General features: G+C 34.8%; 1 protein-coding gene across 1 annotated transcript; it reads left to right on the top strand.

Annotated features, from left to right (window-relative positions):
* Positions 1-6,447: 6,447 nt before the first annotated feature.
* Positions 6,448-12,580, top strand: LOC110449881 (ragulator complex protein LAMTOR3-B-like). Its single transcript, XM_021497026.1, has 6 exons — positions 6,448-6,479; positions 7,328-7,362; positions 8,026-8,084; positions 8,805-8,938; positions 9,870-9,933; positions 10,641-12,580. The coding sequence occupies exons 1-6, from the start codon at positions 6,471-6,473 to the stop codon at positions 10,712-10,714; spliced, it is 375 nt and encodes a 124-aa protein (XP_021352701.1). The 5' UTR covers positions 6,448-6,470; the 3' UTR covers positions 10,715-12,580.
* Positions 12,581-14,075: the final 1,495 nt, after the last annotated feature.

Genomic DNA, 14,075 nt, shown 5'->3' with positions numbered 1-14,075 from the left:
TGTGCTTGCTCAATAAACTGGGGTATTTTTTCAGTTATCTTTGCTGACTTCATTAGTTGTATTTCTGTATATGACGTAAAAAGTTGTATTTTTTCAGGCCATTTAGTCGAGGTAAAGGTTATCTATTGAATGCCTCTCTCCAAATCTATTTGACCAACAGTTTTCACTCCATAATTTCATTGTACATTGTATCATATAAAATATTCATAACAAGCGCTTTTGTCAGACATTCTCTTTTTCAGATAACTCATTTAGGTAAATTCATAGATAATACCCGTAATAAACAATTTTGGGTATGAATTACCCAAAACATACAAGCAGTCTTGTGTAAAATGTCTATCATTTACCGTATAAGCTTATGTATCTAAGTGTTTACCAGAATGTTGAGTGTATTAGTAACATTTTTGGTTAAAATTTAATTTATTTTTTCTCTTTGAAAGACAGTCCCAGGGTTTGCTGGAAATGCCCTTCAATCACATATGTATTATAAAATTGTTATACAATATTTTTTTGAAAGTTATGTGTTTTATTGTCTTAGAGGATAGTCATTGAGGAGCCATATTTAAGTTCAGCTAGAAAAATAATCTGTTTAAAAAAGCTAATACTTCAAAACAGAAATGATATATTTTTGAGAGAAAATACCTAACATTTTTCTGTAGATGTTTGATGTTTGAAAATGTGTTCAGTTCACACATGTATACATTTTAATTATACTTGTAGTATAGGGGAAATGGGTTGCAAACATGCAAATGATCACTTAGTACCTCAAAACTTGATTAGATCACAGGGACTTAAGAATTTGTTACAGCTACATTTGGACCTAAACTAAGGTGTTCAAGAATTATCTTACTTGCTTTAGGGGTTTAGATAAACTTTCGGTAAAAATGCCAGCCCTAATGATGATATATACGTCATCACTGGAGGTCATTCATTGGACCTATAAAATGTGTAAAATTACTCTGAACACCTTAGTTTAGGTCCAAATGTAGCTGTAACAAATTGTTAAGTCCCTGTGGGTTAGATTATGTTAATTGGAAATTTTTATCACAATATGAATTGTATATTATTGTGTGATACAGAGATCTAATCAAACTTTCAACTATGTCCTTAATGAATTCCAGATTGTACAATGTTATGTATATTTATCTTGATCTGTTCATTGATTTCATTTTCAAATTTCAAACTGTGAGTGTGATGTGTATAAGAGATGGATACTTTATGGTATCTGATATCAATTTGTATGACAGATTCAGAAATAAAGCTATATTTTGAAATAATGTTGTGTTAATTTATTCTGATATGAATTTTGATAATGAATCGGAGACAAGTTTAACAAAGTTATATATTTGATTAACAGTTCCATGGCCAAATTAAAAAAATCTTTTGTTTCCGCTAACCCTACAGGCCCTAGATTTTTGTGCCTACCCTTAAGATTGTGTTGGCATTTTGTGATATGCACTGAAAAGTCGTAACTCCTGCTCTATATAAGCATAGTAAAATATTTTTCAAAATGAAAAAATACCTACCTACCTACCCTATTTTTCTGAGGATGATAGTGGAAACAATTTATAGATACCAGCTTTATACTGAAAAAAAAGCAAAAAAGCATTTGATGGTTCTGTGCTGTAAGCTTCTCTCTGCTATATATTTTGAGCATTTCCTTCCCGTTCTGGTTTCAAATCTTGCACAATTCACTTTGATTGCCATCATTCAAGTGTCTCATTAACCCTTTCACTCCTAGGTAACTTTAGTAGACTCTACCACACATTTATCTGGATGAATCCATATTGGTCTACCGTGGTGAAAGGGTTAAATAGATTAAAAAAAACATTGCAAAATTCCATTTTCATATTTCGGTGATATTTCAGGTTCTTTCACCAATTGAGCGAGTTGTCGACGATGTCTGATGGAGGAAAGGAGAAAAGCTACTTTAATGACTCCATTGCTAGTGCAGCCATTTCTTCTACTGATGCTCTGAGCAACATTGCACACAAGGATCTAAGAACTGGTAACAGCTTTATTCAGATCTAAACTAGTGTGTTCAGATCAAGAGTGTACACAATTTAGGTTTAGATCTAAACCCGTTAAACAACTCTGAGCACATTAGTTTAGGTCCAAATATAGCTGTAACAAATTCTCAAGTCCTGTGACATTGCAAGTTTTAAGTCGTTGAAAGTGCTCTGCTGAAGCTAATCGGATCGGATGTTGCATGCTTTGATAATTAATTTGTCCAACTCTTGTCTCCTTCTTCTGTAGTTAAAAGAGTTGAATGTCACTGAAATAGGGATTTAACTATTCCCATTTTTAGCTCACCTGGCCCAAAGGGCCAAGTGGGTTTATCCCATGCCGCAGCGTCTGCCGTCCGGCGTCCGGTTTCCGGCATCTGTCAACTTTTTCCTTTAAAACGCTACTAGTCCTGAACAGCTCAAGAGGATTTTGACTAAATTTGGTCTGGAGCATCATTGGCCAAAGGGTTCTCAGTTTGTATAAATGGAGGTTATGGTCCCCCTGGGGGCAGAGGGGTGGGGCCAAATAGGGGGAAAATAGGTAAATCTTTAAAAATCTTCTTCTCAAGCAATAGAAGGATTTTGACCCAATTTGTCTTAGAGCATCTTTGGACAACGGAGACTCAAGTTTGTATAAACAGAGGATTTTTTTTTCTCCTACTATACAAGTGAAGGGATTTAAACCAAATGCAGTCTTAAGCATGCTTAGGGACAAAAGAATCAATTTTGTTGAAACTGAGGTGTGTGGACCCCCTTCTTTGGGGCAGATGAGTGGGGCCCATTAGGGGAAATAGAGGAAAACATTAAAGATCCTGCTCCTTCTGTAGCGTTGAAGGGATTTTAACCTAACCAAACTTGTTGGGCAAAGGGAATTGAATATTTATAAATGGAACATGTGCCCCCTCCCTCCTGTACAAATGAAGGGATTTAAACCAAATGTGGTCTGAAGTATGCTTAGGGGGGAAAAAATCAATTTGTATAAAAAGGTGCATGTGAGGCCCAATAGGGGAAATAGAGGAAAATTGGGACATAACATGGAAACTCATTTTCTTGTTGTCTTTCCCACCAAAACAGATGAATATGTAGTTCTTCTTGCAACTTTGTTTCTTGTACTCCTTTGATAAACCTGAATGGTACTCAGCAGGTTTTAAATTGAAAAATAAAATACCAGGTGTGCTAATAAGGCCCCTGGGCCTCTTGTATATTGTTTTGGTATGTATTCGCTATTTGCGAGGTTCCCATATTGTTCACCCCTGCAGGTGGGGGATCGGGAAATGAATTCACCTGCCGTTACCCACGGCATGTATCGTAAGAGGCGACTAATGCGCGAACCCCCCTGCAGAATTTGGGCTCTATTTGGGGACACAAATGCGACCAAAATAAATCTGCTGCACCCATTGCAATATTTGGGATCTTTATCTTTCTTTCTACTTCTAACTACCTTTTATTTCCTAGCGCCTTGCTTAGCAACACCTCACTTTTGGCCTTAATGTTGAGTGTCTGTCCTTAAATGACCATAGCTGTTGATAGGACGTTAAACAATACAAAACCAATCGCTCAGGCGAGGAAGGCAATTGGTTCTGACACCAGACTTAGACAGTTTGACAGATAGATGTCCCACACCAGTCTGGTGTCAGGGCCAGGGGGAAACTCGGGCTACTCTTCCCATCTTCGATACTCCAGGGGTTAGGTTCACGTTCGCTCTCTGTACCATAGCAAAATGGAAAGCTCAGTGTGCACCACCTTGTTGATGAGAAAAGAATGCGAGTTCGATCCTTTTTCCTTTGATGTACATCAAACGAAACTTTCGGTCGCATAACGGTAAAAAGTGACCTAAGTCGGATGTCGCTCCTTTGTAATCTTCAAAGGACATGTATTAGCCTAGCGATTGATCAGGTGTTTTTTTTTACCCGATACCAATTAAACAGCTGTCTTTGTGCTTTTTAATTTTGCTATTACATATTCCAGGGGTGCAGAGAGCGAAAATGAGCGTAACCCCTGGAGTATCGAGGATGCGCTCTTCCCTGATGAATAGTCAGTTCACTAACAAATGTTCTGATCAGGGTTTTTTTTAAATCAAAGATGATTGGACAAACCGTATTATTTCGTGCCACCGTCTGGTCGAATCTCTATCTCCCCTCAGGAAGGTTATGATGTGTTCTTGTTCTTCCTGTAGAATCATGAAGACCTCTTACAAAGACCGTACAACAGCAGTCTTATTTTAAGCTGTAGCCTGTCTCCCTTGGTCATTTAATTTGAAGTGGTTGCCGTGTACTATAAGTAATCCGTTCTTGGAAAAGACTGGTTCCCAAGAACAAATACTAATTTATAACAAATACAGACAGGTACAGACTACAACTGTTTTAACAATAATGTTGCAAGCTGAGACAACACTTCATTGTACTTCCAGCTGAAAGTACAATGATGATCAGTTACTGCCGGTCAGCCGATGCATGGGTTCAGTCTTCGTTCTTCCATGCTTGCATGGTGCCGTCTGTTGTTGCTCTGCCCAGCACCCTTCCTGTATCTTCCTATGCTTTCCAGCTTTCCAGATAATCTCCATGTGGATTGGATGGGCAGTACGTTGCTCTAGAGGGGATAATAAACTCGTCTCTTCCTCTTTTTCTGCTATTTTACAACCTCGTTGTAGCTGTCTTGCTTAAATTTTTCTCATATGACACAGTTAACTTCATACATATACTCTTTTTCTTTATATACCAAATTACCATGTCGAAACGAGAACTGATCCTCACAGCTTATAGAAAAAAGTATCTGTCTTGAACTGAGTTAGCGCTCAACCAAGTGAAACCTTTGTTTGTCTTGGTACGATCATAATAAATGGCGTTCGTCCGTTCCAGCACCTCGCATGTTTGGGTTTTGTGTTTTTACTTATTCTGCATATGCGTTAATAGAAAACCCGAATACAATATCGTCAACTCACAAGAAAAATATCGGAACTCAGAGAGTCGATATGAAAGATATAATCAAGAACTGATGGTATATCAAAGCAGAAGACATAATCGTTAGTAACATTCATCCATATCATGGTGTTTTTTTAAAATTTTAATACCGATTAGGATTTGTTTAAGTCATACTTTCACATATGAAGTTTTCACATCTCTGATTCAAGTTGATGACCGAGACATTTTCGACTTCTCAGCTACCACCAAGCAATATATATATATATCAACGATCCTCCAAATATATTCGGTAATGAAGCGGACATTCAACAACTCTAACTAAATAAACAAATTAGATTAAGTTAATTCCGGTACAATGACAGGCTTTGAACAATCCTCTTCACCGGACTCGAAATCATACAATACATAAAACACGATAATACTAACGATATATAAACAAAATGTACGATATAATATCAAAAATATAGACAGTTTAGTGCCGTTAAATTTTGATTAAATTTCATATAAATGTTCGGCTCTGTAATTATAAACCAGGTCTTGGTTTTCCCAAAATTTGTCTAGTCTATTTTTAAAACAGTTTGTGTCTGGACCAGATATCAGTGATTCTGGTAGGTTGTTCCATATGCGTGGTGCTGTCACAGTGAAAGTGTTCCATCTTGATGTTAAGTAGCCCTTTGTGGAAACATTTTTTTGGAATTTCTGTGCTTGTATTGATGGCCCCCGTCTGACCATAATTTTACATAGGTACAGCATGCCTTGTCATATACGCCACTGATAATTTTATATACTTCAATAAGTAGGTAGATTAAGACTTTTAAGCCTTTCTTAATATGATATTTTTTGTAATCCAGGTAAACAGTCGAACATTTTCAGTTAAATCAATATGTTTGTATTTATATGGATACCAGACTGCACTTGCATTATCAAGTTGCGACCAGACAAGACATTTGTATAAAGGTATAACTAATTTCATGTCTATAAAATCACTCGTTGTAGCAGGGATGTGGTTGTAGTAAGTAGTAACACGGAATTAGATCTAAGTCCGTGGTAGTAAGTAATATAAGTAAGCGTGTCCTATAGTATATCAAAAGCTAAACAAAAATGACGAATTTTGTAAACATTTCTTCCAATGGGTATTATGATCATTTTTAACGCGCAGTTGGCTGAATATCAAAACAATGACCGAGATGATTTTCCCGTGGACGAAATGAATCAAGAACTTTGAAAAATAAAATCAGATTTGACTTATAGAAAACTTAAAAAATCCTTTCTAAAAAGACATAAAGTTGTGAAGTTATGATAACAAAATCTATTTTTCAAAAATGTATGTTATTTAACGTCAACTACTTCTCTCTTGATAAATAGGCCAATCTATTGGCCTATCAAATGTTTGGGTAAACCATTGATTTGGCAACAAAAAGTAGCGTTCAAACAGAGACGTATTTTATATGTCTCTGGTTCAAACAAGGAAGATAACTGGAACAGACGAAAAACGCGACGGAACTCTTCTGTAATTTAAAACCAGAAAAAGTCGTTTCCAAGAATGGCGGAAGTGAGTGTCTGCGACTCTTTCTAAACTTAATTATTTTCATAATGTGTTGAATATACATTCCCAATTAGTACAATAGCTCGACAATAATTATTTAAAGACACATACATGTACAGCCATTTTTAGGTTATTGATAAAGAGGAGTAACTGTTCCTAAATCACAAACAGTTAATGTCAGACTGAAACAGTTCGTCACATGACACATTAACAAGATCACCTACAAAATGACAATTTTCCCCAAAAAGATGAAAACTCCTCTTACCTGGTAGACAGTTGACTAAGGAAAAGTATTTGTTAAATTTACACAACGTCAAAGATAATAAATTACAAGCAGACAACAAAGCATTGCTTCTGTTGTAACACCTTGTGGGTGTACAAATATGACCAGGTCCAGTACACTCTGCCGATTGAGCTATATAGCTATAACTGATAAAGACCTATATAGCTATATACACCTATAAATTATAGCTGTATTTAGCTATATTTTCTCAGATTTTAAATTTCATTAAATTAGAGCAAAGTCGCATAAAACAATAAGGTTCATGGTAATGTTGTCTGATCAGAGCATACAGTTAGATGTTTATTTTCATTTTTCATAAATGTAAAATTTCCGATTTTTTTACATCATTATTTTTTAAAAAGAATACTTATATTTAATGTCTTTTGTTATCAACCTAATGATACAATCTTCTTTTAAAAGCGACTTTGTTTCGTTTTCTTTAAAAAAAGAAAATCACTTGAAAATAGCTCAAAAGACCTATTTCAGATAGGTCAATAGAGCTAGCTATTATAGGTCTTTACAGTTCAGATTGTATGATCTTGTTATGAATATATTTTCTGTTTATTTTCAGGAAATAAAAGCATACCTGTCCAAATTGATGAAGACGTGAGTAGATTTTTTTTCTTTATTTTTGTAAGTTTTCCCTGATGTATAGATTTGCTCAGAAACATATAAAGCCTATATATATGTAGCATATATGTCTCTGATTTGCTTATCCAAATATTTGTGTAACAGGAGAGATAAAATGCACAGCCAGACCGTGATTCGAACTGGGACCTTCCGAACTCTAGACTGATGCTCTACCAATTGAATTGAGCTATCTGGTTGCTGACGATCGCCCCAATCTGCTACATTCCTCCCTCCTTTTTCTATGTTGTCACCCCGAAGACACAACTTTTTAGTATAAAAGATGTGCATTGAATAGGTTGCCTTACAAGCGTCAGCTGTAGGGAATTTCCCTTCAGCTCAGCGGTAGAGCATCGGGCTGGAGAGCCATGGGTTGCGGCTTTGAGCCCCAGCGACAGCACTTTCTTCATCACTATTCCTCGTCCTACTACATTTGATTACAAAGTTAACTTTTGAATTAATGCATCATGCTTGTCTGACGAATATTACATTAAACTGGTTCCAATGAAAAAAAGTCTTTGTACCAAGTTTTAGATATATTTATATTGAAAATAAACATAGCAATATCACTAAAACTTCTATAAACATAAGTTCTACTTTGTATAATTACTCAAACCGAAATTTTGATTTCATACCTTTCAGAGTTACAGGCCTTTATGCTATATTAGTAACAGACAGAGATGGTGTTCCTGTTGTCAAAGGTAAGAATTATTTTGGAGAAAAATGTGAGGCATCTCTGTATAGGCTTACCACAAGATAACACTAATTTTTCACTTGTTAAGCTACCTGGTAAATGTTTCCAATATAATTGAAATAGAAATGAGAATGAAAAAAGGAAGTCTCCATCCAGAATTGGAAGACTTGGGAGTCTTTGACCTACCTGCTAAAAGCGTGTCACCCCTGAGGGAAATCTGATGGGGCAAAGTGGAGAAAATAGAGCTAAATACTTAAAGTCCTACTCCTTTAGTATAGTTGAAGGAATTTAAACTAAATGATGTGGCCATACCCAAACAAAGGGATAGCATCAAATAGAGGTCCAATGATTGTAGCCATACATGGGCAGAGTGACAGAATTCAACTGGTAAATTTCAAACAAGACTACTTTTTAAGCCAAGATGAGGGGATTTAAACATAATTTGATACAGAACAGCTTTAGGTCAAATAGACTTATTCGGCTGTTAACATAAGTTTGAGGCCTGATAATAGGAATATGATATTAGCCAACATAAGGCCCCAAAGGATAAGGTAAATATCTTAAGACTTTACTAAATTTCTGCCTCTTCTTAGTTTGTATTTATTTCATTCTTTCGATATGGGTGTATCGCATTCAACATAAAATAAGTAAAGAGCATGCGTGAACTGTTAAAACCCTGGGCCACATGTTATTATTAATTAAAACTGTGTATGCCTTCTGTTAACAGTGTCATCAGAGCAGGCCCCAGAATTGGCATTGAGGCAAGACTTCCTGTGTACCTTCAGCGGGGGAACAGAGCAGGCCAACAAGATGGGCTTTAAGAAAAATGATTCAGTTGTCTGCATGTATCAAAACTATCAGGTAAAGTAGGCTGTATAAAAATATGAAACTAAAGAATCTTTTAGATTCTCTTCGTTTCCATTAAGGATGTCACAATAGCTGAACAGATTCAAAGCAAATATGATTTCACAATAGATGATTTGAGGTCGAATGAGTTTATTGATAAACGGAAATAGGAAGTACATCCCTAGATGAAAATCCAATGTAGGGAGACAGTATCACCATTTCTGCATATTCTAATGTTTAATCTTAAACTGATGAATATTGTATGTTTATTATTGACAGAACAGTGTGTTCTCTCAATATTAATTATTTCAAAGCAATCAGGCATTAATTCTTAAACTGATGAATATTGAGTCACATGTGTCCATTTGTCTTTACTTCAGGAAACCGGCTACCTATTTCACTACTGTGAAGTTTTTCAAGAAAGATAACTCTTGCATGCAATTACTATGTGTATATAGTTGTATTATAAATGTCAATTTTTAATCGTTTATAGATAATTTATTTTACACAATTTCAGCATTTATTAAATTGATATACATTAATGCACTATTAATCTATGGCAGTATCATTTTTATTGACATTATTTTGCAAAATATTGTGTCTTTTTATTTTTATTTCAAAATTCACTCCTTTTTACATAAATTTCTATTTAAAATCCTTAAAATTTTGACAACCCATTTTTTTTTTTGTGGTAGAAAATTTGCTTTACTTCAAAGCAATATAACTACAAAATTTGAAGAAATTCTACTGAGAAATGGTGACACAAACCTATTACCTTAAGTCGACAGTGTCAGTGATATTGCTGTAGATGGTAAAGAAATTCTGGCTATGGCATATCAACATTTTCATCACATGTATGAACTACAGTGTATTTGAACAAATTTTAAGTATTGCAAGATAAAACATGTTTCCATTATTTGCTTTATTTTAATATCCCCTTTTTCAGGTGGTACAGGTAAATTGCCGTCCTTTGACAGTGACCTATATTGCGGAGAGTGACACAAATACAGGTGAGAAAGAATAATTAAGCCTCCAAAAAGGTAAACACTTACACATCCCCAAATTCCCTGTAAATCGGTATCATACCAAGTCTTGTTTAAAATCTGGAGGGGAAAACCCACATATGATGTAAATAATGAAATTATTTTATTTTATCAATTTTCACACATAAAGCTGTTCTGTAACCTTGGTAGTGTTACGTAAAATGATTTTCATTGTACCTGGTCTTATCTCTACAAACATTTTAATAGGAACATTCAGTCTTTCTTAAAGCTAAATAGTTAAATTCCATGAGTAATATTGACTGTGACATATGTTGATTCCATTTTTTCAGTTAAATCTTCAACTGTTATGGGTGCATTGTAAATTGTATAAAAGGCCAGAAATCATATGACCTCTCATAAGTGAATTAGGCTCTACAAGAATTTTGTTTCTTCTAGAACTATTGTCTTTAGACATATGACTGTCATTGTACCATAGTTGCAAACATCATGTAACTGTGCTCTGAAGACGGCCTCCCCTTGGCCGAAACTTGTCAGCACGTAGGATGTAAATCAAACATTACATTTTGTACCGGATACATTGGTGTTGTTGCTCATCATTTCTATTTCATATTGTATTTAGTGTTTATAATGTTGGGTATGAACACTGCTGATTAGATTGTAGAGGTTTTGCTCTGGCTATTTTAGAACTGATTTTATGTTCTTTATTCCCACAGGTTTGCTGTTAAGTTTAAAAGACGATATGAAAGACATTTTAAATGACATTTCATCCGTTGTGATTACATCGTAAGAGGAAATGTCACAGTCCAGTACTTGATGTGTTATAGACATATTATAAACTAGAAGGTGTAAAACAGCAAATGAGAAACGTGGTATGCCTATTATGCTGAAGACGAAACCTGGACTTGCATATGTAGGTGAACTATTTGCTTTGCGAGCAAAAGAAGAAATGAAAGAAAAGCGTGTTCGTAGTCAAAGTGTGGTATAGATCCATCGATTGAGTGAATGTTTCACCTCTGTGTTATGCAGTAGAATATGTTACAGATTTATAAAGGGAATAATATTATGGAAGTGCTACCCTATATTTAAAGATATTTTTTTCTCAGTGATGTTTTGGGACATTTCTATCACAAGAGAATAAGAACAATATATAAGTCTGGCTGGTTCTGCTTTTGGTTTACACCATCATTGTGTACTTTTAACTTTTAATAGAGAATTGTGATATGCATATAATTTGACTTGAACTTAAAAAAATGTGCTAAATTAATAAATATTAAGTTCCACAACTGACGTTTAAATTATATTCTTCTTAAGCATATTTATTTCACTGCATAAATTTGGAAGCAGTCTGGAAACAATGTGATATTGGATGTTAACATTGTAAGCCATGGAAACTAGTAAGGTTTTGTTAATGTAATTAATAAGGCTGCAGATGATGTCCTGTGCATAAATGTGTAAATAATGGATCAAGTGAATGTGTTTGTTTGTGTAATGGAAGGGGACATATCGGAAAGCCCCAATCCCTGTTTATATCCTTTTGTTTAATATATAATAATACATCATATTTTTAAAATAATTACTTCCCTTCCCTTATGAGCCATCTGTTGTAGAGTAAATTTATTGTTACTTGTCTGTTTCAAGATAACAAAATCATTCAGGATGCTGTGTGTGGGGGATGGAGGTTATTATTTGATGTCTGGAACAAAAATTTTTTTTTTTTTGACAAGAACAAACATGTTGGCAAAGCATGTGCTTTAATCAGCAATCCTAACAAAAAAGTGGTTATTTTTCTTTGACACTTTTGTTATGAGCTGTCTGTAGCAGAGTATTTGTCATCTACACAAGATAAAAATGAGAAACCTCACTCCAGTAAGAATCACCTTCATGTAAGATTAACTCATTCACCCCTGAAGACACATTTGAGCTCTTCCAATTCAAAGGTTGGAATAGTTCATTACGAAATTTCAGGGGTGAATGAGTTAAACTTAATGCCCTGCTAGTCACCTCATATGATACCTTGACGCATACAATTCGCGTTGGTAAAGTTGTTGACTGATGTTTCTATGGTACCTGGTGTGTAATTTACTGGTCACGAAGGATATGAAGCTGGTACTAGGGTACTAGTGTGGAAGGCATGCACTTAGTGTGAAAGATATGAAACTGGTAAGAAAGGTAATACAGGTACTTTGTGCAAAATATATACCTGCTGAAGCAGAAGATTTATATAAAAATGTGCTTGGAGAAAAGATACATACATGATACAAAAACAGATGTTTCTATAACAAAAGCTATGTATTTAGTAAAGAAAAAAATGTGTGTATTACATGGTGCAAAAGAGATTTATGTATTTGGTGCAAAAGATCTACAGTATTTAAAATTTACCCTGTACAAAAAGACAGGACCTACATGTAGTACCTGGTACAAAAGAACATACCTGGTACATGTGGAAAAGCTTTGTACACCATGCATATGTCAGTTTATTTATTCAAAGGGAATATCTGGGTTTGAATCATTGCCTTTTAATCTCCTATTACTAATGCTCTTACGCAAGTGCATTCTGTTTTTTTGCGATTTATTCGGTACTTGCCAAAATAAATGATACACAGTGCTATATAATACATAATAAAATAACAGAAAAATAAAAACAGAAAAACAGGAAGAGTTGTTTTGAATTTCATACAGACCATGACCCATTGTTTTACATTTAGAATAAAGTGTATTAAAAGAAAAGCTAGTATGGACGATATATAGGGGATAATTCGTGAATTTTTCAAACAGCAGCTTTGCATGCTCTGTTAGTGTCAGAGCTGTCATATTTCAGATACTTTCTTCGGGATGCAACATTTGATGTGCAAGTTTAATCTAAGAATTAAAGCGTATGTTAATACAAAAATATGTTCAATGCTTGAATTCATCTATATTATAGATTTTTCTGTTTGGTACCTGAAAAAAGTCACACAAGTTAAAATTAAATTAATAGGAAGTGAACCGTTTTCCGTCCTTTATATACATGTACATAATAGTCGGTAACAGAAAGCCCGAGTTTCCTCTCGCCCTGACACCAGATTTACGTTAGACATTTTGACAGATAGATGTCTGGTGTCGTTTTCCGTCCTTTATATACATGTACATAATAGTCAGTAACGGATAACCCGAGTTTCCTCTCGCCCTGACACCAGATTTACGTTAGACACTTCGACAGATAGATGTCTGGTGTGGGACAATTTTCTGTCAAAATGTCTAGGTCTGGTGTCGGGGCTAGCGGAAACTCGGGCTAGGTAATTAGAGTGTTGATTTTGTTGGTTATTTTTGTAATTTAAATGCAACAAAACACACATAAGCATAACGAAGGATCATTTGAAATTTATCCCCAAACCAAATAGTAAGCATTACATAAGGCTCATAGTGTATCTTTTTGATTGTCAAATCTACGTTTACATTCGACCTTTGAGCAACAGACAGTACATGTTCCCTAGCATAGTCATAGTTCAGTATTAATTCGAAGCCATCTATGAATCTTCATTAAAATGTATTCAGTCGTTTAGAACTCATTGCCGGAACAAAGATTTGACATTTGATCGTGTAGTGATCTAGGCAATGCTGACACGAGAGTCTAAACTATTATAAAGTTAATTGATATGTCCATGCTAACATTCGGGGCAACAAGAATGATTAATATAAGTTGTAACAACTTGTATCATAATTGTTGTAAAATAAGTCTATATGTATATGAGACTTTCAAAATGGCCCATATCATAGACGCAGCCTTATAAACTTGTGAAGACATATAAACTTGTGAAAGTTTATCTAATTCATATTCAAATTGTTTAAATGTGCTTTAATTCACAACATTAGACGGAAGTTTGTTCCATAAATCAACAGTTCTCTTTGTAAACGAAACTTTTCGAATATTTAATCTTGAATGCGATTTGTAAATTTTAAAGTTGTGTCCACGTGCAGATGAACTTTCCCTTATATTAAATATGTCGGATACTTCATGGTCATATTTCCCGGACAATATTATGTAAACCTCTATCATGTCGCCACGTGATGTTCTATGGTGAGTAATTATGAAAGTCTCGAGTAATCTAGCTATTATCAATACTTGTAGCGTCGCCACTACGGACACGGAAATCCGAGTTTGTTCTTCA

Source organism: Mizuhopecten yessoensis, unplaced genomic scaffold (assembly GCF_002113885.1).
Source record: "Mizuhopecten yessoensis strain PY_sf001 unplaced genomic scaffold, ASM211388v2 scaffold4837, whole genome shotgun sequence".
Classification (NCBI taxonomy): domain Eukaryota; kingdom Metazoa; phylum Mollusca; class Bivalvia; order Pectinida; family Pectinidae; genus Mizuhopecten; species Mizuhopecten yessoensis.
Note: the sequence above shows the minus strand (reverse complement) of the source record. Positions and strands in the feature narration are given on the sequence as shown.